The following is a 27,327-nucleotide window of genomic DNA, read 5'->3' on the forward strand; positions in this document are numbered from 1 at the left end:
ACCCCGCGGGGGTCTCGGCGGGGCCGTGGCGGGGGTCGGCGGGGGCCGTGGCGGGGCGGTGCGCGGGGCCGCCGGTGGCCGCGGGGCCGGGGCGGGGCGCGGCGCGGGGGCGGTGCGCGACGGGGCGCGGTGCAGGGCCGCCACGGGCACACGTGGCTCAGCCCCCCAAAAAGGCACTCCCCCGCCGGCGGGAGCGGGCAGGTTCGTACCTCGGCCCCTGCAGAAGCGCCGTCGGTCCGGTCGGTCCGTCGGTGGGTGTCGGTGCAGAGGGGCCGCCGTTGGCTGCGGAGCGACGGCACCCGCCCCTGCGGAGGCAGCCCCGAGGTCGGGGCGGCCCTACCTGCCGCCGCTATGAACCTGACAGCCGAGAGCCACCGCGTCCCGCTGAGCGACGGGAACAGCATCCCGATCTTGGGGCTGGGCACCTATGCCGACCCCCAGAAAGTAAGTCCGGGGGCGCCGGGACGCTCGTTCCGCTGGCGGGGGCAGGTGGCGGCCACTCTCGCTGCAGACTCCCCCGAGCCGGGGCTACCCGCCTATTCCCCCACACGCTCCCTTTTCTCCCTTCCCGGCTATTTCTCGTTTAGCTCATTTCGCCGTGCAAAGTCAAAGCCCCGGCTCCCCCGTGAGCAGCGCTGGCACAGCACGGCGCGCAGAGGAGGAAAAGGTGGGAAAAAAAAAAAAATCCCGCCCAGCTTGCGGTGAACTGCTCACCGTCCCGCACCGCCGCCCGGCCCGGCGCTAGTGGGCACACGGGAAGGGGGCGCGGGAGGTCGGGGAGCGGCTCCGCCGCCGCCCTGGGGGCTGGGGGTCGGGGCGGTGCAAGTCCTGGGGCCGCCGCGGTCACCGCGACGGGATGCGAGACCCGGCGAGCGCCGACTCTCTGGCAGGGCGACCCGGAGCCCTCGGTGCCGAGAAGCCCGGAGCCGGGAGGGTCGGTGCCGTCGGGTCTCCCGGGCCGGCCCCGCTGCCCACCCCCTGCGCCGAGCGCAGATAAGATGAGGGATTTCGGACGGTCTTGCAGCTGGCCCCCGACACTTTCCAAGGAATGTTCCTGAAACAAAGACCCAAATTCCTGCATCCTGATTCCTGCGGCTCCCACAGATGACTGCCCGCGGCCAAACCACTCTCAAATATTCTGCATCCTTCGGTTTTGCGTGTCCCGGGCAGGCATCCCTTCTAACTGCGGATGTTCGGCTGCATCGAGGCTGTGGAAGCACACCTGATGCTTCTTCTCTCTGTGCACCCGGGAGCACAAAGGCAACTCGCTAGCTGCTGCCTTCCCCTCTCCTAAACCGCCTGATCTTTCAGCAGTTCTTTTTGTTTGTTTGAAGAGTAGGAAAAGAGATATCGTGGCCAAAACCCTTCTGTGTAATAGTATCGGAGTTGAGATGCAAGGCTGTTTGTATGACTCCACATACCACAAGGTATTTAAAAATACCTTTTTAAAGGAAACTCTTGATTAAAGCCATTTAACAACCACTAATTGTACTATGATGTATTAATAACAGTGTCGAAGAAGATCTTCAATAGACAGTGCACGGGTGATGCAGAAGGGGTTTAAGAAATCCCCAGGGCTGCAGATCTCCCTGGTTAACAACACCGGTTTACATGGGAAGAATTAGTGGGACTCTGCAATTTCAGAGTCTGGGCACCGTCCCCCACATCACTAGAGTTCATCTGGAGATATTTTCAGCTAGTGCGTTCTTTGAATAACGGTTAGCGAAACAAAATTAGGCTCTCCAACAAGAGTTTTTAATGTAGCAAAGTAGAACATTGCATAATTCAGTGACAAAATAGCTGTGAGCAAACTTGAAGCGTCCCTTCCCAGACTTGTATATCATGCCCCAACTCTCGAGTTGCAACTTCAGAGTAGTTTTTAAGTTGAGGAAAAAGAGAGGCTGCCAGCAGAAGAGGGGCTCCTGTCCTGCTGCGCTGCCTGCCTGCCGCCCAGATGAGCCCTGCACCGAGGCTGTGGCATTAGCCAGGCTCAGGCAGGGAGCTCAGAGTGTCGAGTAACCTGCCGGAGCTGAGAGGGGAGGCAGATGGGATTCCCTTTTGGGAGGCAGCTTCTCAGCAATACTATAATGCTGCCAAGAGTTCGTTCTGGAGACATTCAAGCATCCCAAAACAAGCATGGCAACAGTCCCGCTCCTTCTCCCCCAGACCTGCAAAATCCTGCTGCCTCCTTTGCCCTCCTGTGGGTCGAGGTGGACAGTGAGCCTTTTTGTGGATCTCATCCAGCAAACATGAATCATTTTTAGGTAGAGTTGGTTTTCAGCTGAATCAGCCTCGCGTAGCGGCTTTCTGCTTTTGCGTGTACTTCCTTTGTTTTCTTGTGACAAAAGTGGGGGTGACAGGACGATCGATGCAGGCAGGGCATTGCTATAGCAACTTCAATTCAGAGCAATTGAAGCTGCTGTGTAACCGCACCCTCAGCGGGCATGGGTGCATATACCCAACCACCCATTCTCCTTCCCCCGGCATTTGTAGGAGTTTGATTTTTCTGAGCTGTCTTTCCCTTTCTACGTGAGGAACATGTTAGAAAGTTAAGGGTGGGAGGAGGAGTTGAGAAGAGGTAGAGCAAGCAGCACTGATAAGGCACTTCTGAAAGTCTCATTTTCACAGAAGATCAAGTGAAACACTGGATGTTTACCTGGAGGAACTGGGCTGAAGCTTTATGCCAGGACTGGGACTGCCTGTTTCAGTCGGGGAATTTGTCACAGAGGGCAGCTGGGGAAATGCAGCAGCAGGGTGCTACATACGGGATTTGAATAGGGCACAGCTTAAAGCCTGCCCATCTCAAAAGGCTGCTTTTGCTGATAAGAGGAAAAGGGGGGGCTTCCATCAACACCTTATCGAGGCAGTAAAGTGCCGCTCAGCTGTGACAAGCTGCTCTGCCAAGTGATGACTTGTGCCTGGCACAACTTCCACCGGGATGCCTGGCGAGGTTTCTGTCTTGTTCCTCCTGCCTAGAGTGCTGAAAGGCTTTGTGGCAACTCGGGACCATTTCAAGGTTTATCTTAATGAGTGAGGCTATAAACTAGCGCTGACATGTTTCCCTTAAAATGCTTAGCTGTAGCCTTTTGGGGCTGAATTGCTTGAGAAGCAGCATCTGAACCACCCGTTCTCCAGCAGTGGGGGCAGGCAGATGGTGGTAGCAATGTTACCAGCCATCCCCAGCACGCTATTTCTGCTCATGAGCCAGATCTCTGCGACTTCTAGACATTTTGTGCTTTGATATAAAATACAGAGCAGTTCATTTGTCAGATTATTCATCTTGCTCTTGGAGGCAGATTATTTTTTTTTTTCCAAAGATTATTCACCCTGGCACCTCCGTGTCAGAGCAGCTTGTCCAAACCAAATCTGTTTTCTCAATCTCACGCTATAGACTGGTAGCTCGTAATGAGCCCAGAGTGTTCTTCCCAAAGTGCAGGAATGCACTCGCTGGGTAAGCAAAGCAGGCAGATCTAGTTAGCCACGGAGCAGGGAAATCTGCTTCTCCGACGGTCGGTTACAAGAAAACAGAGGCAGGAGGCCAGCTTTCACGTTTCGCGCTTTGTCTGGATAAACTGCACAGCAGTGCCTTTGGAATTGAAATATGTCAGCAGCTTGCCTTGCTCGTCTCAATAACTTAGTTGTTCTCCCAAAGATGACTTTGTGAGATAAGTCATGCTTCTCTAGTTGTGAAACACCGAACAAAAAATAAATCTATTGACTGGAATTTTGTCCCATGTACGAGTTTACTGGCTCAATGAAGTGTATCACTCAACCAGAGCAAAGCTGGACCACTGTGGAAGAGGTCTATTTGATAATCAGCTTAACGTTAGTTGAACAGTCTTTCCTCCTAAGTGTGAGAGAGCTTTTCTTCTGACTGGAGACAGGTTAGGATGATGAGAATTGAGCTAATTCTTTGAGACTGAAAACACTGATAGTGCAAGGTTGGGGGTTTCTTTTTGCTTTATTCTGCCAGTACAGGAAGAAAGTGCAATGAATTCATTTGCTGTCAGCTCATCTGCTAGCAGAAAGGAAGGAGTCTTCACTGGGTCACAGAATTAATGATAGATTTAGGCTGTTTGTAAAAAATAATCCACTTAGAAATAATTTTTGCTGCTTTAATTGGTGTTTCCTATCCTTATTTTTAAGAGAAGGTAATAATTGTATAATTAAAAAAGCTTAGTTTGCTTTTTTGGTGAAAATTTCAGTGTCTTGAAGTTGTTTTTTCATTCTCCTTCATGCAGGAAAGGAAACGTGTAAGTTGTGTCAGAGTCTTGCCTATGTAAACCAGGCTGTTTGTCCTAGCAAGGATGGATGGACTCCAGCAAAACACTGAAAATCTCAGTCACTGACTCCTTCCCCTATTCTCTCTTCCCTTCCCCAAATATCCCCTCTCCTCGTAGGTCTGGGAGGGAACCACAGTGGGAGCAGCGAGTTTGGGCTATCAAGGCCCTCCAGACAGCTTTAAAATTTGAGGCCAATTCTGCCTCTGTCTGGCTTTGCGGATCCTTCTGGCAAAGCCCCGCGTGTGCCGCAGCGCCTCTGCCAAGGCTCCGGCAGATGCGCCGTGTCCAGCTTTTCCTCCCTGAGGGCCCCCGAGCCGTTGACCCAATTCTCCGGGGTATTAAATGGATGGGGTGGGGGGAGGAGGGAGACAGCAGCCCCACAGAGGTGGGAGGGGAGGCTGGAGGAGTATATCTGCCTCCATGGGCTCATGCTGAGGCTCCGTGCTGCAGCAGAGCAGGATAACCCCCCTGGGCTCCCGTTGACTCCCTGCACCGACACTCAGTTCCCAGCACAGCCCAGTGAGTGATACTGGTACCCATCTGGAAGAGGATGGGGTGCCGGGACAAGCGGGCTCAAAGGGAGCTAAAAACACTCCTAAATCCTGGAAATCCTATGCCTCGTTAAAACTGCACTTACGCCTGCTTCACTTTATAACTCATCCCTGTCAACACAGCTAAGACCGTCAGCCCAGTGCCTCCACATAAATGCTTGCTGTCTCCCTGGAAGGTCAAGGGGCCTTGGCCACAGCTCCTCTCCTGCCTTCCTGTTTTGACTGAGGGAGGAGAGGGCTTGGAGGGAAGGTTGTAGCAACCGCACTGTACACAGGCGTTGCTTCTGAAACACAAGATTGGGCAAAAGGCGCAAGAATAGCACTGGGTGAGGGTTTTTGGCAAGTTGTGACTTTGCTAAAAACGAGGTCCTGAGGTAGCCAAATCCATTCATAAATTGGAAGCAGTTTCGTGGAATATTTTCAGGCAAAACAAATGGCAAAGCGTTTCATTTTGGGCACTGGCAGTACAAGCTGAGGAATCAAAGGATTATTAAAGCAGTTGGAGGTAGCAGTTGCCTTTCCCTGAATAGCCTGCTGGTGAGGGAATCCACTCGGCTGGTGGGAAACCAGATTCAGCCCTCCTCTCTGCCGCTGGGGATTAAATTTATATCACACAGCCCAGGGAAATAACGTGATTGTGGGGGTATGTGAAAGCAAGAGAGAAGCAAGAAGAAACACGTACAGGCTGGAGTGGGAGAAGCACCCTCCCCATGGGAAAGCATGCTGCCCACCAGCCCCACAGCTTTGGATGCTGAAGAACTTGGTATGGCATCCAGCCAGGAAGGAGAGAGACCCGTTTCCCCCAAATCCTTAACTACCACAAAGTAACCCTTGTGAGCGCCCAGACAGTCTGGGTTTTTGTTTAAGAAGAAATTGCTGGTTTGAATCCGGGAGAGGAAAAGTTCATCCAGGGCTCCCGTATCCAATCTGAGTGACCAAGTGAAAAAAAGAAAAAAAAAAAAAAAAAAATCTGTTTCGGATAAGTGAAAACACTGCTTTGGCACCCTGAATTACTTTTACACCCAAGCTAGAAGCTGAACTGAATAACTTTTCGTCGTACAGGCCTAACAGCCTGTAGTGCTCTCTTAGGACCTTTTATGCCAAAGAGTTCCTTGCACAAGCATGTGCGCTCACAAACAATTCTAGTCTCTCTTAATGGTGCAGGATGCGTCCCTGCTGCAGCTGCCCGCCTTTGGAGCTGCCGTAGGCTACCTTTAAGTCAAAGAGGTAATAAGAGACTTGTTCCCATGATGCAATCTGGATCTCTGAGTTTCAGTAAGGTGGGAGTTACACACGATTTAATTCCCTCTGTTTACTCCTCGCCATCACTGGCTTCTGAAACACGGTCGGCTGGAGATAGCAATAATTTCGGGTGACTTATAAAGTCACCCAGCCTGACTCAAAGCTACGAAATGAGTTGTGTAGGCAGGAGTGACAGCTGAGATCTCTGGAGATAGAGTTGAAGCTTAAAAGCTTCCACTTCTTGATCTCTTTCCTATGAATTTCTCCTTCTCTGACTCAGACAACTGTCTTCCTCTTTCCTCCTGGGGTAAACTTCCCACTTGCTTTCTAGATTTTTTTCTTGAAAGAGATAAGAGAGGCAGTGACAAGAGCAGGAACTTCCCTAACATACAAGTGTCCTCACAGCCTTAGCTTTCTTCCCACAACATGCTATTAAAATAAATATATAAATAAAATACCGCAGTGCTTTTAATATGAATAATTACATATGAGTATGTGTTTGAACTCAGCAAGTACCGAGTCTGAAGTTAGCTCTGTAATGAAGTGTTCTTTATGAACCTACATGAAATCACCACAGGTGTAGGCAAGGGAGATTTTTTGCCTTTTTCTTCCTAAAAGGGCCATTGGGAACCTGATTTGAACAGAGCTGGGGAGAGTCAGCTGGGATATTTGGCTACTGAGCCTCATATTTATGCCCTGAACTTAAGAAGTGGAGAAAGTTCCCAAAATGAATTTTTTTTGGAAGTAGTTGGGCCATATCCCCTGACCAGCATTTCCAAAGGACATTGTGCCCCTTTACAGTCCCTTTCGGTGTCCACTGCTGGCTTTCTCAAGCCATTTACTTTTTAAGCAGCAGTATTACTTCATGCGGTACTAATCCTTCTTGTCTTCAGGGAGTGCTTTGGAGCAGAGGAGCCACGGCTGGCTGACACAGAGCAACAAGCGGACTTTCAGGGTTGAGATTTCTGAGATGTTTCTGAGGGTGGCCTTATGTTCCCTTGGTCTCTGAGAATATCCTAATACCATACTCCCAAACTGAGACCTGTACGCTTAAGGCAAGGGCAGATGGAAAGGAAATACGTTACTGCAGTCCAGGAAGAGAGCTGTGCCTGATCTGCTACACATCCTGGAGGGCTCCTTGCCTACCTGTTAGTAAACTCTCAGCCTAACATTCACACTAAACAATATTTATCCCAAAACCATATATCTGTAGCCAGATCACTCACTGACAAAGTTGTGACTGAGTTGGTATCACGCTTGGAGAACTAAACCATGCTCAGACAGTTCAGCTTGCAGAGACTGCAGAGGGATCACCTTTCCTTTGGTGGCTGGTATCCTGGCGTTGAGTGGTGATGTCATTGCTTAATCTCTCAGATTTTACTCCTTATTCCTTGACTAAGTCACAGTTACTGGCAAGATCCAGTTGCCAAGACTGGATAATGGCAGGATTTCTTGGTATTTGGTCCCCAGATGCCTTGAGGAGACATAGTAGCAGGCAGCAGCTTTTAGCAGGCAGTAGAACAATGTGGCTGTCGGGCAGGAGCACAGCTGCTCACTGGAAACACGATCAAAAGCACCGTAAGAAGATACAGGAGAAGGAGCCTGCGTGAGGATTCGAGAAACTGCAGCAGTTCTGGGCTGTATTATCGTCTTAATCTATCCCTGCTGTTTGCTTCAGAGACAGCAAATATGCCAGAGGATGAGGGATGAATAGATGAATGCTGAAGATACTGCTTTCACAGAGCAGACTTCTCATAGCAAAGAGCTGAGGGTACGGAGCAGAAGAATGTACTAAATAAAAGGGTCTCAGACAATTTCTGCTTTCATCAATGACTTTTGCTAAAAATCTTAATGCTGCTTGATGCATTTTAAAGTTCCCTTTCTTATATGCTTTAATGGCATATTTACTACCTACGAAAAGCAGAGTTCTTACAGTTCTTACATTCACATTCTCTGTTCTGCTGCTGGAAGAGTCTTTCTACAGTTCTGTGCCTTCAACACGTTGTCTTCTTGGTGTTCAGCCATGACCTCTCCTCCCCTGCCTGCAACCACCTCTTGACGCCTCAATTCCTGCTAGCTTACTGTAATCTTATGTTATACAATGGAACATTTTTGGCTTGCATAAATGCAAGATTGCATCTTTATCTCATTAAGGATTCAGTCATCTAATTAGAAAAAACAGGTAATCAGAAAAGGTAGCTGCTTTTTTTCTGAAATGCGGCAGGCTCAAAAACTCCTGGCTTTTGTGTAAGAACTGTACTTTAACCATCAAAGTTGGATTTTAAAGGTGGATTTGATGAAATGACTTATCACTCTCTGTCAAGCTGGAGGAAAGATTCTTGCATGCAACTTTCTTGAGGACACAGGCTTTGCTCTTATGACTTTGATTTGCAGAAAACCCATAGCTCTAAGACGCTGTTGAATTTGCAGAAATGCTTTTTTACCTCCGTGTATCTTCTCTGCTGAAATTTCTGGGGTTCTTCATTTCTATGAATCCTAAAGCTTAATAGAAAACAAATCAGTAGTATGACTAATCTTTACTCCGTGCCAACGGCTTCTGTGGTGTTTCCAGCTATGAACACAATTAGTGTCTAATCACATGTGGCAGATTAAAAGCTGGGTTTACTGAAACAGTCAACATGTAAAATTCCTGATGAGGATGGGCCCAGCCTTGTAGATGAGGGTGAATGAAAGACTAACTTTCTAGCTACAAAGTTCATCAACCTATGGAGAACTTCTGAGCCAAATGACCACAAAATTGCTAGTCCTGGAAAATGGTGAATTTCTTTAGTTTGCTCTGAGGAGTAGATTGTGCTCAGAATGACTCCCCTCTCAAACCTGAACATGCCTTAAACCATAAGCCTTCAAAAAAATCTCTTCTTAAAAAGACAGTACCTCTAACCTACACTGACATCTCAGCTGCTATGTGAAAACGTTTTCAGGCCGCTCCAGGACCAAGAGACGTATCCCCCTGAGGAGCAGAGGACTTCTACTAATGAAACCGTTGACAGCCAGATAATTGCCTGGCCCCAGTGCAGCAATGCCTGCCTAATCCAAGCAGAGGGTCTGGCTCTTACAGCCAACCTGGCACAGTGTCACTTGGCTCCTGAATGCGGTACCAAAGCACGCGGACTTGGACACTGCAAGAGCGCTTCAGAGGAAAACGTTCCCAGAGCAAGGTGATGTTTAGGAGATGACAACTTTGTCTGGGAGTTGGTATGGCTTTCGGATGGTGGATATCAGATGCCAACATCACTCACTGAGCTACAAGCCTGCCTATAACGTAGGGTAGAATTGTGTTTAACCAACCCAGATCCAAAACTAATAGAAGTTTAATCCAGATAAGCTTTTAGGACAGTAGCACTACTCAAAACCTGTCTCAGGGATTCTTGTTTGAAAAGCAACCGAACAGAAAGCAGACCTTTTCCATTCCACAGCTGCACACTGCAGTGACAAGCACTAGTTGTTTCCATGTACCCCTCTTCCAAAAACTACAAAGCTAGCTGTTACCAATGCAATAATATCAAGGCCAAACATTGACACAAAAAAATTTAGGTTTTTTCTCTTTTACTCTGTCTTTCTAAACATGCTGGATTTTAACTCTGCTCAAGAGCCACAGGGAAAGCCCTCCAATGTAAATAAAAGTTATGAAGACTGTTTTACAGAAGATAAGACAGAGAATCACTGGCATTGTTGAAGAGGAGGAAAACTGAACCCCTAAGAGTGAGTAATCTGAATTAACACAACTAAAAGATATGCTTTTTGGCAAGAACATTTAGAACCCAATTTTCCACACAAACTTCCATTTTCTAAAATGTCCCTGACTGACTCCATACGTTAAATATGGCTGTGCACTCTCATGTGTCCCTGGTTTCCCGCAGTTCTCTGAAGAACAGCATAAGCATGTTCTTACAGCTCATGTAGAAAGCTAACATCTGGGTTGTGTCTTCGGTTGACCTAGGAGGCCACATTTGTCAAAACTTGAAAACATTGTGCAGAAAATGCCTCTCTAGGATTCATCAAAGCCAACTTTTGTTGGTTCAGCTAACTAGGTGGTGGAATTCCCCAAACTTTACATCTGCCTTTGCAAACACTTCTTCGAACTGGCGCCAGAAACCTCTCCCCTTTAACTCTAGGGAACAGAGTAGAACTACTACTGGCAACCTCTTCTTTCTCCTCTGTTATTGCACAAGCTGGTGCTTTATCTTCCCCTCATACCTCACACATCCCTGAGATCATATTTCTTCTCTGAAGGGTGTTTTGATAGCATCCACCCTTCCAGTTAGATCCATGCTTTCTAGGGCTGGCCGGCTGGCTATTGTGTCCTCCAGCTCTTCAGGAAACTATCCCAGTCCACCCCACTGGCATTGCCAGTGTGGGACCCAGGTGTGCACATCATTTGCTTGGTTTGCTTTAATCCTCTAGCTGCCAATAGAGAGGCATGGCAGCTCTTTAGCTTAGGCTTGCATTAAGTGAATTTGCATCAAGTGAAAAGTTGTGGCAATCCTAAAACTGAGGATCCTGCAATCAAGTGGTAAAAATAACTCCAGCGGCCTCTGCCAGCTACAATAACAAGGCTTTCCTGAAGACAGCTTTGGCTGAATCCTAGAATAACAATGTCACAGGAAGTCTAGAAATGCTAAATCTGCAGTTATGCAATTTAATTTCTGTTGTACAGGCAATCAAACCTCACGCTTTAGGCCACTGACAGGACATCAGGCCAGAGGAGAAAGGCGTCCCTTATCCATGCTCATTCACAGCATGACACAAGGCAGCAAGCACCATCATTCCACACATCTTCTCTGGGCGCATTTGCTATCCTCCACTTCCTAAGGCAATGCACTGTGTGATGTAGAACGAAGCTCTGGCTGGCATAACAACTCGTGGCTCTTGGCTGTGCTCTCTGCTTCCCTTCTCAGCTCTACCTGCTTTTGCAGAGGTCCCCTCACTGGGTTTTGCTTCCTGGATGGTGGCTGCCAATGCTTCCGGAGAACAAAAGCCAGATTTTCCTGTGTATGAGGGATGTGCTGGCAGTTGCATTTTCCAAGAAAGAGGTGTACAGTACAGCTTCTCCTTTACAAGATTAAACAATTCTAAGAATGTACCCTTATGTGGCTTCGTAAACTCAACCTGTGCTTTCCTGTAATGCCTTCAGTACACGTTTTCTATGATCTGTTCCTAACATCTTAAGCCAGTCCTCTTTGCCAGTTTGTCCGGAAAACAAGCAAATGGAAATAAACAATTGGGCTTCTAGAAACTTGCACAAGAATCTGCATGTGAGTGCTGAACTCTGGCAAGGGAGGCTCTAAGCCCAGAAACATACCTACGTTCTCCTTCCTGTATTTAGCTGACTAAGATTTCTAAACAGCGGCTCCACTTCTTAAATTATAGGTTAGGACTGGAGCATTTAGCCCACAGTTTAGATCTCTTGTGTAATTCAGCTGCAGCTACATTCAGATTTTTCCAGGAGATGACCTCGTCTGTCCCAACACCTCAAACTTTTCCTCCCAGGATCATTATTCCCAGCTGAGGGAGTGGATTCCATTGCACTAACCAGGTGAGGTGCTCAGGACTAAGGTCAACAGCTCCTTCCCTGAAGTGGTGCCTCCTCAGCTCTCATGTGCTGCTGAGACTGGTGCAACCCTGTCAAGCTGCATATATGAAATCATAGAATGGTTTGGGTTGCAAGGGACCTTAAAGATCATCTAGTTCCAGCCCCTCTGCTGTGGGTAGGGACACTTTCCTCTAGATCAGGTTGCTCAAAGCCTCATCCAGCCTGGCCTCGAACACCTCCAGGGATGAGGCATCAACAACTTCTCTGGGATGAGACAGAGCAGAACCTGGGAGCCTGAGTCAGACTATTTTCCTTCACTGCATGCACTAATAAAGAATAAATGGCAACAGTCATGTTAAGATATTTATAAAAGTGGTGCCTATTGTAGCTGTTCATGTAGTTTTGCAAGATTACAATCTGCTGCTAACGTGTCCCATTAGCTTTGTCTTTGGAGATAACCAGAATCCTTCTTTATCAGCTGGAAAGCTGATGGAAATTGGTGACTAGAAAAGGATGCTATAGAAGAAGCAAAAGGATTGAAGGGCAGCTGTGACACTAAATAGCAGTAATGAGTAGGACAACCACTAACACTGTCAAACAAATACTTTTTACTTGAGAAGGAACAGTAAAATTCATGAGTACGCCTGCACAAAAAATATCCTCCTGTGGCTTGGTCACATGCAATCACGAGCAAAACTGAAGCTGTATGTTTTCTATGGTAGGGAGAACAGTTTTTGACAAAATGAGATGTGATGGAAGGTGCCTGGAATAAACATTAAAAAATAAAAATGTTCATGGTCTCAGAGGAAAAAAAGAGCAGACCCTTTCAGACAGGCAGAACTGATGAAGTACATTGCTTTTTCAGACTCATAAAATGTTGCAACTGGCCAGTTGGCTACTTCATCTATGGAGACGAGGCCAAACTGCTGCTTCCTTTCTTTCAGTGAAGGTGCAAATCTCAGCCTGCTCCCCTGCCCTTCTGCTGGGTTTGTTTGCCATGGAACCTGAAGGAAACCGATACCGGTTTAATCTGTCATGCATGGTGGTAAATAAACAGGTTTATGAGCTATTGATTGATAGAAGGAATAATTGCGTGGTTTGTTTCCTTAAACTCTATGATCTTAAAAATAGCCTAGATGCTATTAAAGGAGTCATTAGTGATTGAGCGAGTGATTCTAGTCAACCAAGCAGTTTTTCTTTCATCATAAAGCATGTAATAAATTTAATACCTTTTTTGGCACAAATTAGTGACTGACTGTAAGAGCATTGAAGATAAAAATCTGACTTACAGTGTACAAGTGGTTATAAAATTCCAGTTCTAAAACAACAGTCCTTGATCAAAGTAGCACAGTTGCAGGGCACACTGATTAGAAGAAGCTGAAACATTAATTATAACTAAGGATCAAGCATACTTCTTATCTACACTGAAATAAAACATAATAAAGAAGCAAAGATTTGTCTTAAGGCCAAAGTGTCCTGAATTGCCACTGACAAAGCACAAAGGTTTGTAGCACAGAGATGTTTCAGTACCTCATCTGATATTTGTGCTGCTCTAAGCATGAGTCCTGCTGATTTGGGAATAGTGCAAGAATGAAGGCCTACCTGAGATAAGTAGAAATTTTAGGTAATGTATGCTAGTGAGTATAACCCACAGTAAGAGGAGGAGGTCTGGCTTCACTGGTAAAGTAAAGGTGGCTGCTCTGCAGCCAGGCAACCTGGGAGGTACTGCTCCATCAGCTCTTGTCATTAAAGTGCCGATCCTTATACAAGACCATGAGATGTAAGAACACCCATATTACAAACTTCTATCTGCACTTAAGTGAAGGTTGGTAATCTCTGATCTGGTCAATATCAGTTAAAGACTTAATTTCCATGAAAGACAGAAGAGATTGAAATGCCTCAGGCTGAGCAGCAGTGTAGAGGAGAAAGATCCAAGTTTGTGCCTTCTCTGATGGAAAGATGGATGAACCGTGGTGATGTGAGTCATCCAGCTTTAATATGGTCTGTCAGGAAACAATGGAATAAGATATGACACTTAAGGCAACACTTGTAAAAAGTGGCAAAACCAAAACATGACTAGCTTATGCGACTCATCAGCACAGTTTACCACAGCCCATTACTGCAGTATTTGGAAGGATTAGATATGTGAAATGCTAGAAATGGTAGTTTCTCCATTAAAATGAAAATAAACACATGGTATAAAGTTTCCAGACTCACAGATGTCCCAGGCCTTCAGCTGGGATGATTCAATAGAGGCAGAATTTCCAAAAGCTGTTCCCTAGGTTGCCTTGCATCTTTATATGAAGCACCTTAGACCAGAATCTGTCAGAACTAATATACCACATCAGATGAAATGAACCAGTGTAATGAAAACATTTATATTCAATGTAAACCCATCTCCAGCCATTGGTAATCAAGGCCTGATCCAAAAAAAGCCTCCTCAAGTCCCTAAAGAATAAGGTTATTCCTTGAGATGGAGAAGTCTTTCACGAGATTATTTGTACAGATGTGTGTAAGTCCCATGCAAAAGATTAAGAAATACATAGATGTTCAGCTCTAACATAAGTTAACTGATTCAGCCAAAGGCAATTGCAGTAACTGCAAGCGTTCTTGTTTTCCTCTGTTCCACCCTTCTCCCAAGTCTGCAATTATACCGTTGCCCAATATGTCAGACTCTACCTTTCTTCACTTATTCCTTCTGCTTTTGTTACTGACCAAACTGGCCCTGGTGTTTGAGAAAAGATGCGATTCAATAATCAACGTTTCCTTGCTTAGTAGAGTTTAGTTTACAGTGTCAGGAAACAACTGGGAGCCATGTTCTCAAGAGGGCAAAGAGGAGAGAGGAAACTCTAAGGTCAGATTCACACCTCATTTTCAGGCTGTTCAACAAAAGGGAAAAAGTTAGAAAAAAACCCACAACTTTTTAAAAAAATCTGTATGAAGGTAACGCACACATCACTAATCTAAATGGTTTGCTTTCACACATCTGAACAGTAGAAGTCAAACAGGCTGAAGCAGTCTAAAAGTCACACTGTTTGAAAAATCAGGTTTCATAAAGAAAACACTGATTGCACTTTAAAAGAATACATTTCTCTCTTGGATAACTAGTCATCACTTAGACTTGAGCCCATGAGACCTTTAAGCTGAGCCTTGTTGATCTGTGCTAGTCAGCCTGAGCTCCACAACTGCGGCTAGAGCCTCGAGCAGCTCATTGCTGAGACAGAGGTCTGAGATTACCATCATCAGTAAAGGCAGGCTTGTAATACTCCTGTCAGAGCTTTTTGCCTGCTGCCTTCCTCAGATACTTCCTTGCAGGTTCAGGCAGGGACAAAGCAGCGAACATGTTGGAGGTTGTCACTGCTCCACACCTTGCGCTTCTGTAACGCTGCCCAACATGCCCCAAGTGAGAACTAGCCATTGACTGCCACTGAAAGCCTTTTAGCTGCCGCGGTCTTCATTACATCCTACTAACAACTCGGACAGGGCCCTGGCAGGGGCTGAGTGCTCCTTTGGGAGGCTCCCACAGCGAAAGCAGCAAACCAGTCGAACAAGTGTTTCGTTGTCTCTCTCAATTAAGCAGACAGTATTGTGTCGTCACTGCTGTAAATACTTTAATGTGCCAAACTGTGCCGGTTTGCCTCTCAGCCCCCACTCACATCTGTAATAAATAAGGGCAAGCGCGAGCGGCTCTGCGTTTTAGGTAGCCTTTAGACATCGCATCCTGGAGCAGAAATTCCTGACTCTGAACAGAAGTCGGTCCAGCTGTGTCTGATAGCAACCAACCCAAACAGGACACCAAAGAGCAGAGCGAGCAGGCAGGGATACAGTCCTATTACCCCAGAATAATCTGCCGCCAACCTACAGCCCTAGAGCTGAAAGACAGAGAGGTTGACCCCCATGTGTCTTCAGCAGTTCTTCACAGATCTTTTTTCCAAGAATGTGGAAGGCCAAACCAGCGTCCTCAGTTGCTGCAGCATCCTGTGGCAGCTGAGTTTCACAACTTCTAGTTCAGCAGGTGGTAGAAAAACAGCTGCTTATTTTATGGCAAAGACAGCCAAGTCAGTGGCTACTGTCACAGGGCAGCTTGGAGGAGGACTGATTGCTGTGGTGAAAAATGGTCCTTCCCAACAGCATCTGTTGCCAGTCCTGCTTCTTGTCTTTCCTTGGTATCAGCAAACTCAATAAATTTGACATCCTTTCTTCATACCCTGTCTCATTTCCAGATGTCCCTGGCATCTGTTTTCTTCATAGGAGAAGCAGCATGGTCCTGGCCCTTCACTTGGAGGTAGCTAGCAAAATTCACCTCCTGACATTTGCTGCTGGCAGGCAGCAGCAAAGCATAGCAGGTTGACTCACCCCATTTCAGTTTTCCTTTAAGTGAATCAGATGCCCCTACCTCAGCAGAGCAATGTCTATGAAAAGGGTGAGAGAGTATTATTGCCACGTGTCGCTGAGCCCTTCACCACCACCACTTAGAGCTGCCCTCTCATAATACAAAGTGTGGCAACAATAAGATGTTTTCAGTACAATTTCAGTGATCAGTCAAATTATTTCAGTGACCAGTCTTATATTTTTTTGCTTGGTTTGGCCTACATGTATTTTGCCTGCCGCGTTGGCTAATGGAAAATATGACTATTCTGAAAAAAAACAAGCTTACTCTGAATTTCAGCAAAGATGAGTAAAGATAAGTGCAGCACACAGTACAAAAATGCCACTTGGACTTATTAAGAGGTTTCTTGGGCTTATCTTAAATGAAGGCAGTAAGATTTATATAAATGTACACTAAAACATCTACTGGTTCCTAGCCACATGGTGAAGCAACTGTCCAGAGCTGGGAATATCAGTAGACAGTCCTGAGCTATCACCCTTCAGATCGTGATACCACCAATGGTAAGTGGATTTGAGGAGAAAGAAGTTAAATCCAAAATCCTCTCTTTCCCAGACGTGGAGAATTTTTTGCTTTACTCCTTTTTCCTGTCTAATTCCACACTCATGACAGTTTTGAAGAAAAGAGGACAGCACGTTTTTATTCAGAAGTTGAAACACAGGTGTCTGGGGAGGTAAGGGGTGGTTAGACTGGACGATCTCCAGCATGAACCTTGTGCATATCTCAGGGGCTCTACAGCATTGCAAGAGAGGCGAGCAGGAGGCTGGAACTATGTTTATTCTTTTTCTTCTCCCATTAGACTCCCAAAGGTTCCTGTTTGGAGTCGGTAAAGATTGCCATTGACACTGGTTACCGCCATATCGATGGTGCCTTTGTCTACTACAATGAGCATGAAGTGGGACAAGCCATCCGGGAGAAGATTGCTGAAGGAAGGATCAAGCGTGAAGACATTTTTTACTGTGGCAAGGTGAGAAACCGCGATTTACACTAAATCCAGGATTCGTGTAAATGGACTTTCTTAAGAAGGCCAGTGGTCGACATCTGGCTTGCTTCCAGACCCAACATCCTTTATTTTTCTTCCCTAGCATTACCATAATAGCTCAGAGCTTTGTGACCACTAGATTCACTGTTAAGCGCAGAAATCACTGTTGTTCTCGGTTTAAAGCACTGTTGGCAACGGGATCCATGCAACAACCGGTCTGCCTAGTATTGTAGGTACCTGCAAGTTTAGACCATTGCTACACTCAGCAGCACTGCTGAAGCTGTTACTACTGCCCCATGTGTCATGCTGGCACACACACTTATATAGTGACACCCTGAGCCCGACCTGGACAATGACCCTGCAAAAGAGTTATTTTCTGTTAGAGCAATTCTCCGTACAGGTTTGTTGTGAGATTGGACAATGAAAGGGGTGGGAGCGAGCATATGCATGCAAGTGTCTGTGTACAGGAGAACGGCAAGTGCTTATGTTGGTGCTACTGCCAGAATGTTACTCATCAAGGTGCACCCTTAGCTACTGTATCACCTGTCATTACAAAGTTCTGTGATTATGAATCAACTCACTTAAAGAGAAGATGTCATCACACTTACAAGGACGGAGTAATGCATGAGGTAGTTAATGCTTCAAAGTCTTAGCCGTAAGAGCTGATTCTCTGCTAGAAGAATGAAACCCCTTGTCCAAAGAAGTTTCTGACAAAAGGTGTTGCAACTACAGTAACTAGATCCTAGGTATAAGAGAGTGCTCACTGCACATTGTAGAACGAGGATCAGATGGCCCCAGAAAGTTCATGGTGCCTGTCTAGTTTCTAATGGAGTTTATGGCCTCAAGTTCCCCTTCCTGCAGTGCTTCTTTGAACATATCAGCCTAATATTTTCCCTTTCTCCTTTCCCAAATAAGACGTAATCCTCAAAAGTTAACTCAACAGCCTTGGAAATAAATATCAAGGTTCCTAGAGTGAAAGATCCCATGGGATAAAAGGCCCGTTTTACTGTTAGCTATTTAGTTAAGCTCTATGATTTGGGAAACAAAGCTTCAGATTGGGTAGTTTGCAGACCAAGTGGATTTTCAGCAGCTATAGACCAATTTCCAAGTAAATCAATTTCCAGTCTCTAAAGTATGCAACTCTTTTCCAAGTTCCCTGCTCGGTTCTACTGGTAACAATCATGCCATCCTGAGAAGAGAGTCACGTCCTCAAATTTTCCGCTTTTGTCAGAGTAGTCTCTCAGTCTCTTATATGCCAAATATGTTGATTTGGATCAGTCAAAACATTTTATTTCAACTGTTTTATAGTTTCATTACTGCAACTTACCAGTAATATTTCAAATCAAAAACACAAAGTTGTGCCAAAAGGTTAGAACCAGATGTCCTAGCAATTTTGAATCTTTAACTTTCCCAACTGCTTCCTCTGCACTTTATTTTCCCATATAAACCTTTAGGTTCTGTGAAAGTGCATTTCTGGTAAAATTTTATCAGGTTTCCAAACTTACTTAATTTATTGAGTCTTTCTATATTCAGTAAACTGATCTAATCACTAGATTATTTTTCTAGTTGATGATCACTATTTAAAAATTGGGCCATCTGTGAAACTGTATTTGATTTCTTGATTGTAAGTTCAGTTGTTCTCTAGACTGCAGATCCTGCAAGCCTCAGGGCTGGAACTAATAGTACCATGATAGTCAATGCCTGGCAGGTTCCAGTCTGTGTGAGATGGGACGCGTGTATTTATCTTTCTTTTGTGTCCTGTTTATGCTTGACAAAACTTCAGGTGCTCAGGGTGATAGTTCATTAGAGTATTTCTGTAGTCTTTAAAGAGTTTAAGAGTCTGTAGTCTTTTAGAGAGTTTAAAGGCAGAAGTGGAAAACAATCTGCAATCAATTCAATTCATTGCAATCCAGGACTTTAACAGGTTTCACTGAACATTTTCGCAGCAGCTCTGAACTTCCCAGGAGGAGTGGGGACTGGATGTCCCTTGTCTTATGAGCTTATGTATCTTCAGCTTTACATACTTTACAAACTTACGTATCTTATGAACTACAGACAAATATCAAGCCGCCAATAGATACATCAGCCATTGATTGGTAACTGACCGACATGAACTGTTGCACCTTCTGCGAAACACAATAGACAGTAGACAGGTAGACATTCTTGAAAGCAGTCTACACAAAAGTTGATTTTGTTTTCAGCCTTACAGACATGAAAAGCACTGGAAATTACCAAGATCATTCAGACTCAAGCCCCTCATGCAGATCTTTCCTTAAACAAAGATGATGCAAACTGAAGGCTGGTTGGTCAGCAGGGACTAACAAGAAGAGCCTCACTGAGTGGCAGCGTTACTGGAATAGTGACTTGGTGCAATCAGGCTGCATCTGCCCGTTGAAATCATCAGCGCTTGCACTTGGCTCTCTTGCTGCTGGCTGGCTGATCAGGCAGAGCAGCTCAGCATCCAGAAATTTTAGAGGTTTTATATCAACTGCCAACATCTCACTTGGCTTATACAGCAAGACCTTTTTGGTCTCCTCTTTCATCCCAGGATATTTCTTTCATTAAACTAGAAGTAACATTTCCAGGAAATGTGGTGTCCCGAAATGCCAAAGCCAGCTGGCAGCTTTGACTGCTCAAATGTCTACATGGGTTCTACTTAGGTAGATAATACAATAACTTGTACAAATCATGAAAACAGTTATGAAACTCTTAAGTTTCCATGGCATCTATGTGTTAACATAGCACAAATGTTTGATATTTCTAAAGGCTGTTTCTTTTGAACCTCTGCAGTTTTTTAAAGGGAAATATATTTGCTGGCAAGTACCGAGCTCAATAGCACTAGACTAGAAAGGGCGCTTGGAAAAACTGCTTTTGAACTATGAACATACCTCAGGTTACTAAATTTCTAAAACACAGTAACGAAATAAACTAAACGTGAAGGATATACAGACTAATTTCCTTACCTATATTTAAGTCCAAAACAACATCTCATTTTACATGTAAAATGCTTAAAAAACACCCAGACCAAAGGCTTTCAGGAAATCCAGTGGAACAGCTTAAAACTCTGAGAGCAGGACCCTGGTCCCTTTACTGTAGCACACCCCAGCCTGTGTAACCACCGTCTAGTGATCACAAACTCTTCACACCTCGCAACATACAGTTGGGGAAGGCCTGGTATGAATTTCCAGGTGCCAAACCCTGCTTTGGTTTGTCAGCTTAGGGCAGGGTTGGGTACGCTGCTCTCAGTACAACTGAACTCTACTGGCAGAACTGAGCAGATAGCTATCCCCCAGGAAAATAATAATCTGGTTTTAAAAAAAACAAGCATCTGAAATACTTTAAAACTTACCTAGGCTATGTCCTTTGACGCCTATAATCACCATCTTCTGAAAATGGCAATTCGAGTGTTTCACGTCTCAAGAACTAATTCATTCTATACTTTGGCATGAGGTGACGGCCAGGTTTGGTGGCAGAAGTGGCTAGACAATGACCAAACCAATAAACAGCAGGTTTTTCCAGTCAATAAAATGCCAAAATTCTCAGTTTTGTGCATTGAAAAAAAGGAAAATAAAATGGTCCAGCTTATTGTGCGCAAGCAAAAGACACTTTAAACTTTCTATTGTGTGTTAATTTTGTTTTTTGTTGATTTCAACTGCAGCAATCAGTTTACAAAGAGTTCTTGGTTATTAATTACCATGCTACGGTTTTATTCTTACAAGAGATTTGCACCAGCAGAATTCAGCTAGAGATAGTACTGAAAGCTAATCAACTAAGCACACTCCACAGCAACCTCAGGGCATAACCCTGCAAGGAAGCTGTTGTGATTAAAGAGGTTGAAAAGACTGTGCTTTAACTAGTCACACCTGTGTTACAGTAACCAAACAATAATACACCTTTCAATGAGGACTGAGGAGTAAATTAAAACTTCCCTAGGTCAAGCAGTCACTCAGGCTCCATGACCACAGGAGAAAACCAAAAGATTCTTTGTGCTGGGTGCTCAGCTGTTCAATAGTTAGCTCACATGATCCGAGCTTCTGCCTTCAAGCATAAAACTGACCACAGATTTCTTGTGGGAACAAAGTTTTCCAGTGAAAGCATGTGCTTGGAAAGCTCAGAAAACAAAAGGAATCTGCCTGAGTTCATTGAGCAAGAGCTTGCAGTATACTCAACTCAGAAAAACCTATGCTGTAACAAACAAGCACATAGTGGCTTTACTGGGTCAGCACTGGAACAGTCCTGGGCAAGGATTCCCATCCTAACCTCTACATCTGCCTCTGGCAGAGGACAAGGTAAGGCCCCTCACCTTTGTCTTGCAGTGATGTAGACCACAATGTCTTTGCACTGTGTACAAGAGGCTCTGTCAGAAGAACAAGGGTGGGTGGGCATGTGTCGGGGCATAGTGTCAGATGGAGAACGCTCACTGTTCTTCCCGGCACCTAAAAAAAAGCCTGTGTTTGCCTCCCTAGCTGTGGAATACCTGCCACCCGCCAGAGCTAGTGCGTCCCACGCTGGAGAAAACCCTGAAAATCCTGCAGCTGGACTACGTTGACCTCTACATTATTGAGCTGCCAATGGCTTTCAAGGTAAAGAGAAAAATTGCCTGAAAAGAGTGCATGATTGGCTTGAACCAAGGTCTCTATCTAGCATCTTCCTTGCAGCTTCAAGACTATGTTGAAAACAGCACTTTGGCCTGTTAATGTTTGATACATCCTGCATGCATACTTTTCTGTGCACTACCCACACAAAGAGAGGCTTATAGGTGGTGTGAGGACAGATACTGACAGCTGTTGCATGAGGTTTCTCCACTGGAAGGACAGGTCTCTTAACTGGAGTTGAACGCTTCCTGTGCTGAAGAATTACTGTAGCTGAAGCAGCACATGTGTCTATATCCTCTCTGAGCCATGAGGAGGGAATTGTTGGAGGAAAGTGCTTATACAAAGCAGCAAAGGGCTAAGGTCAAAGTTTGGTGGGGGAGAAGGAAAGGCGAAAAAGCCACCAAGCTGATTTCCTTACTCTGTCCCAAAAAAAAAATGGCCTCAGTAGTATTAAAGCCACTGGGTAAGTCATGGTTATGATTTTAATCTCCTTAACTCCAGTGCTCCTCTCAGACAGCTTCAGATCACAGTTGGTCCCAAACATGGGTTGCCTGTTTCTCACTCTCAAATGTCTAAAATGTTAACATCTAATATTGCCTCACACTGCTGGCTCTGGGCAGCTTCTAGCCAAAACCTCTGAATGCAAGGAGCTCACATCGGAGTTGCATGCCTCCCTTGCAACAAGCTCTTGCAAGTCCCCAAACTTTCTGGTTTCACATCCATTTGTACCTTGCTTTACAATTTTCCTCTGTGAGTACATGATATGAAGGCAAATTCAATAATACTGAAGTTAGAAGAATAAGATTCAAGACACATTTAAGTGGTTTTGAGTCACTTAAATCCTTCTTCTTAGAGAGAATAAGGTCAGGCAGTTAGCTGGCTAATTGTTTCTGCAGGATGTTTAAGCTCTAAAATGGCCTTTTTTTGCAAGGAAGGTAGTTCTCCAATTATTAAAATTGTATTTTACTACGGACTTTATACTGCCAGAAGCATCAGATAGGAAGCAATTTACCAGTGAAGCAATCACCTTAGACCTGCAGTTCTTTTTTCCCCCCAAGGAAACCATATCCCACTAAGACCTGTATAGAAATATCTAGACTCAGATATTAAAACTTTATTTATACAGTCCCACGTATGGAATCCTTTTGGGTACATTTTTTAAAATTTCCCACCACTTGCAATTTCCTGTTTCTCTTTGCTTGTGTTTATATTCTCTAGTAGTTCATTCTCCCACATAGCGAAGGTCATTGTCTCACAATATAAAGATATAGACAGCTGGCTTTAAAGTAATGTACATCTGACTCCCTGAGGTCTGTATCAACAATCTGAATTGTTAAAGGAGTAGCAGTCCTGGAGGTTCATTCAAGTCCCCCTTGAGAGGACAGAAAAACAAAGTCGCTTTCTGCCTGAAAAATATGCGTTTTTCTGTGCCAAATACAAAAAGAAAAAACTCCACCTTTTTGCAATGGTGGCAGGTTTCATTTCTTTGCTCCCTCTCTCACAAATACACCCATCTTGCATGCAATGCTTGCCTTTGATCAGGAGTGTGCAGGTGTAACAAACTCCAACTCCTCCCTAGCCTGCAAATGTTGGTGCTTTCCTGTCTCCTCAAAAGCCTTCTACAGCAAAACTAGCCTCTGCTAAGAAATCAGTGAAGAACTTGAGACAAAGCTTATGGTCCCACTTTAAAACCAGTAGGAAATATGCCTCTGCAGAGCCCAGTGGTGCAAGCTCTCGTAAGGGCTTTATAGGTAGAGTAAGAGAAATCTGTTTTCAGAGATCATCAGTTGGAAGAGGAAAGCCTCACCACGCCAGCACTTCTGGGTGGATGGAGAATGGCTGACACCTGAGGTGCTATTTTTCACTGACCTACCAATGTTAGCCCGTATGTCCCTATATTTTCTGTCACACAGATTCCTCATTCAGGACTTACGTCCTTCTTCCCTTTAGCCCAGCAGTGGTGCGCAGCCCCTCTACCCTAGCAAGGCAGATGACCAGCAAGAACAGGTCTCCTCCAGGGTACCCACGTGCCCTCTGCCTGGAAAGCTCATACTGGCAGGTTTTCTAGGGTGCTCTGCTCAGATGAATGATCCATCAGTAAGCAGTTGCCTGCGAACTACATTATCTCTAAATACCTCCCAACTAAATTATTCTGTGATCTAGCAGGAAAGCAGGTATTTTACCCTTGCATTGAAAAAGTCTTGTCCAAGTATGTTGTCATTTTAAGAGAATAAATCAAAACAGACCAATGGCCTCACTATTTGACTTCCTATTGCCTTCTGTTAATACAATAGGCATTCATAAGTTGTTAAAATTGCTCTCTTGAGAAAGCCTGCTTGTCAAAGACCATTTTGTGAAAGCGATGGGATGTGCAGACCTGTCTTCCTGCATCTGTGTTGGTGAGGAAACTATCATAACAGGAGCAGGGCTTTTCCTCTCAGTCGTTACCATCTGTAAGTTGTCTGGTAGCTTTTGGAGTGCCCTCAGACTTTGAATATGGTGCGATATGATTCCTGCAGAGTGGCAGCAACTGTACAGTGTTGTCTCATCTGCTTCAGTGCTCATATAGCAGCATGGTAGGAAGCCACCTTATGTTCAGTCAAAGGTGCATGACTATCTCCAAGAGAAGTGCAGGAGAAGACAACAGCATTTGTGATAATGACCAGTGCAGTGTAGTCCATGACAAATGTGACCAACTTCTGAAAGACGTTTTGAAAGAACCAGTAATCACCATCCTGTCTCCATCAAAACATTACCTTTCTGTCAGCACTTTATTTAATGGACTGTTCTTCCATTCACGAGCCCCCTTGCATAAAAAGGTAGCTTGATAGAGAAAGTATTGCCTGGAGACTGTTGAACAGATACAACTGTACTTGAACACTTCGTGCAGTTTCCTGGTGGCAGGAGGAAGGATTGAGCCTTATGAGATTCTGCAATAGCTGGCACCATTTTTCTCAAACAAGATAAGTTCATCTTCAAGCACTGTTCATCCTGACTTTGTATGCTTCTTAGAACACAAGTGTTAGAAATAGAGGAAAACGAGGGGATAAATTACCTAATGTAATTGCTATATATTGACTACTATAAAAAATATTGAACAGCAGTTAATGAATTAGAAGTGGAACAGAGTAAAAAGGTCTTGAATTCAGAGTCATCCCCTGAACTCGAAGTCCAACTGTTATGTGTTAAGCTTGCAGTCCTTAGAGAGGCTGCTGGGATATCATGGAGGTGAGTAGTTTGTTCCAAAATACCATGGCATAGTTTTGTAAATAAGGCTTCTCCACCTCAAGCTATGATGGCAAACAGTTTGCCTTCTAATAGAAAAATGTACCCAACAACCACCTACCTCCTTCTAGTAAAGATATTTTTTTCCAGCAAGACGCAGCAACAAAAGCCACAACTTGTCTTTGGGGAATTCATCAAGGAAAACCAGCACATTTGGAAGAGACAGGCTTATACCTGTAACTTAGACCTTGGCCTCTGAAAACCCAGGCTGTGTTTTCCTTAGTCTCACTTTTCCAATGAAATGCCTTGAATTTGAGTTTCTTGACTAAATTGGGAGGTGCCAGTTACAGAGCATGTTACATGTTAGTCACAGCTGCATGTTCCCAAGGAGTTACCATGTCAACATCTTGTACCCAGGCCTTTGAAATGTAGCAGTTTGCAGTCAGATCAAATGTCAAACATCACTGAAGGGGTTTCATGAAAAAAAATGAAATTGCAATCAGACACCTGCAACATGTGCTGCCTGCAACAGCAGTGAAATGACCAGCAAATAAGAGAAAGCTGTGCTTGTGAGATACAAGCTCATAACTCATCTCTGAAGTCTTGTTTATGGGGTATAGGAATAGGAAGAAAGAGTTCCTAGTGCCCAAAGATGGATAATGCACTTAAGATGTTCATGGCTTGTACTATAGCTATGCACATAGACCTTTACTGCTAGTAAGTAGCTTTTGAAATGGTCTCTCCAACTGCCAGTTGGAAGCTGGAGTGAGCTGGTACTCTTCCCAGGTGCCTAGGGCACAAGCAGGATCAGGGGAAGGGCTGAGAAGAAGAAAGGGAAGAAGTGGAAAAGAATACAGATTGGTTCTCCAACCCAGACCTTTGGAAAGAGATTAGTCCTTTGGATGCCATAACATAAAGGTCAAAAGTTTATTGAAAAAACAGGCCATCCAAGAACTCCTGAGTGTGCACTCATGTGATGGTTCAGAAGTGCATCCAAGGACGATCTAGCAGTGGAGGATGTGGTAAGCCCAGCATGAATGACCTGTTGAACTTACAGTGTTTCAGAAAGCTTTTGAATATTTTTTTGTTTCCTGTAGAAACAAAGTCTGTGGAAAAATTTTTGCTCTGAGGAGTGAAAAATTTTCTTTAAAAAACAAAAGTGTGGTTTTACTTTTCAGCCTGGAGATGCAATCTACCCAAGAGATGAAAATGGAAAATTTATCTACCATGAGACAGACTTATGTGCCACTTGGGAGGTAAGCAAACACAGCATCCATCCATACATGCTTCAAAAACATGGATTCTCGTTCTCAGTTTCACTTATGACCTTCATAAAACAGAGCTGAGGTGTATTGACAGAGAAAAGAGATCAAATTCTACTAGCTCCATGGATAAATTTTACTTTTGTCTCTAAGGATGATGCTTCTTGCCATCACTCTATTTTTATAACAAAATAAAATTTTGTTGAAATATGACATCTACATTCCTTCCTTCAGAGAGTGCACTCTACGTTTGCTAGTTGAGGTATCTGTGGGTTTTTACCAATCTCTTCTTTATCAGATCTTTATAACAGGAGAAAGTTGGAGCCCTAAGTAGTAACTGGATCCTCCTCAAAAAAGGAAGCTTTTAGCTTTCAAGATAAAACAGAATTTGCCCTAAAGCTCACCATAAAACCACAAAATCCTCAACAAAAAAAATACCAACAAAACCCTTGCCATCAGAACAAGTTCACTCACTTCTAAATTTAATTATCAAATGAGAATGCAAGGTAGGTTTTTCTGCTAAGAAAACTTGGAGGGAAGTAGCAATTGCCTGAAGGACTGCATCCTAAGTTTGTGATAGGCTTTAGTCCTACAGCCAGATGTCTCCTTAAGCCTACTGCCACTTGGCTTCAGGATCTCAGGTAAGGCAGAAAGCGAGATTAGCAATCTCCTCAGATTCCTGCCTTTTGAAGCCTTGGACACTCTTTAATTCATGGTCAAAGCTGGTTAGCTCTCTTTCTGCACCACATCTGCTGCATAAGCATCACTATTTCAGCCCAGTTCACATCAAAAGAGATGACATGGGCTACTACACACTCCACTTCAGCTTGCACCATCCAGAGCTGGACAGTCACGTTCCAGTTTAGCTCTGCTCGAGGTGCAGCAGATAAAGATGGAGAACGGGTGAAATTCTGAGTGAAGGTTCAGAGTGGGAGAGAGCCCGAGGAGGGGCTTGGGCTTTCCCCTGGCAGCTGAGCCACCCAGGCTGAGTCTCGGGCAGGGAAGGGGGACTTCCACATTAGCTGTTTATGTTACCCTTGTCTTTGGCTGATGCAGTTCGTTCCTCTTTTTCACAGGGTGGTTGCTCAAATGTTAAAAGCAACAGCTGTCTGAACGCTGTTGTGTTTTTATCTTCAAGCTAGTGCTTATCATAAAGGATATATTGTAGCAGGTCACTCTCTTCAGCTAACAAGCTGAGGAAAAAATAGGTGGTGGTGAGTGAGTGCCTGCAAATACAAGCATCAGT

The 27,327-nt window shown here is 44.7% G+C and overlaps 1 protein-coding gene across 3 annotated transcripts in view; it reads left to right on the plus strand.

Moving 5' to 3' along the window:
* Positions 1-351: 351 nt before the first annotated feature.
* Positions 352-27,327, plus strand: part of AKR1D1 (aldo-keto reductase family 1 member D1) — a 35,013-nt gene continuing 8,037 nt past the window's right edge. For 2 of the 3 annotated variants that reach the window (XM_086610346.1, XM_086610347.1), the window contains exons 1-4: positions 352-444; positions 16,817-16,984; positions 21,466-21,582; positions 25,998-26,075. In XM_086610346.1, the coding sequence (XP_086466472.1) occupies positions 352-444; positions 16,817-16,984; positions 21,466-21,582; positions 25,998-26,075 (456 nt within the window). The remainder of the gene's footprint in view (positions 445-16,816; positions 16,985-21,465; positions 21,583-25,997; positions 26,076-27,327) is intronic. The other variant, XM_086610348.1, reaches the window with a different exon arrangement.

Source organism: Tauraco erythrolophus, chromosome 4 (assembly GCF_009769465.1).
Source record: "Tauraco erythrolophus isolate bTauEry1 chromosome 4, bTauEry1.pri, whole genome shotgun sequence".
Taxonomy (NCBI): Eukaryota; Metazoa; Chordata; class Aves; order Musophagiformes; family Musophagidae; genus Tauraco; species Tauraco erythrolophus.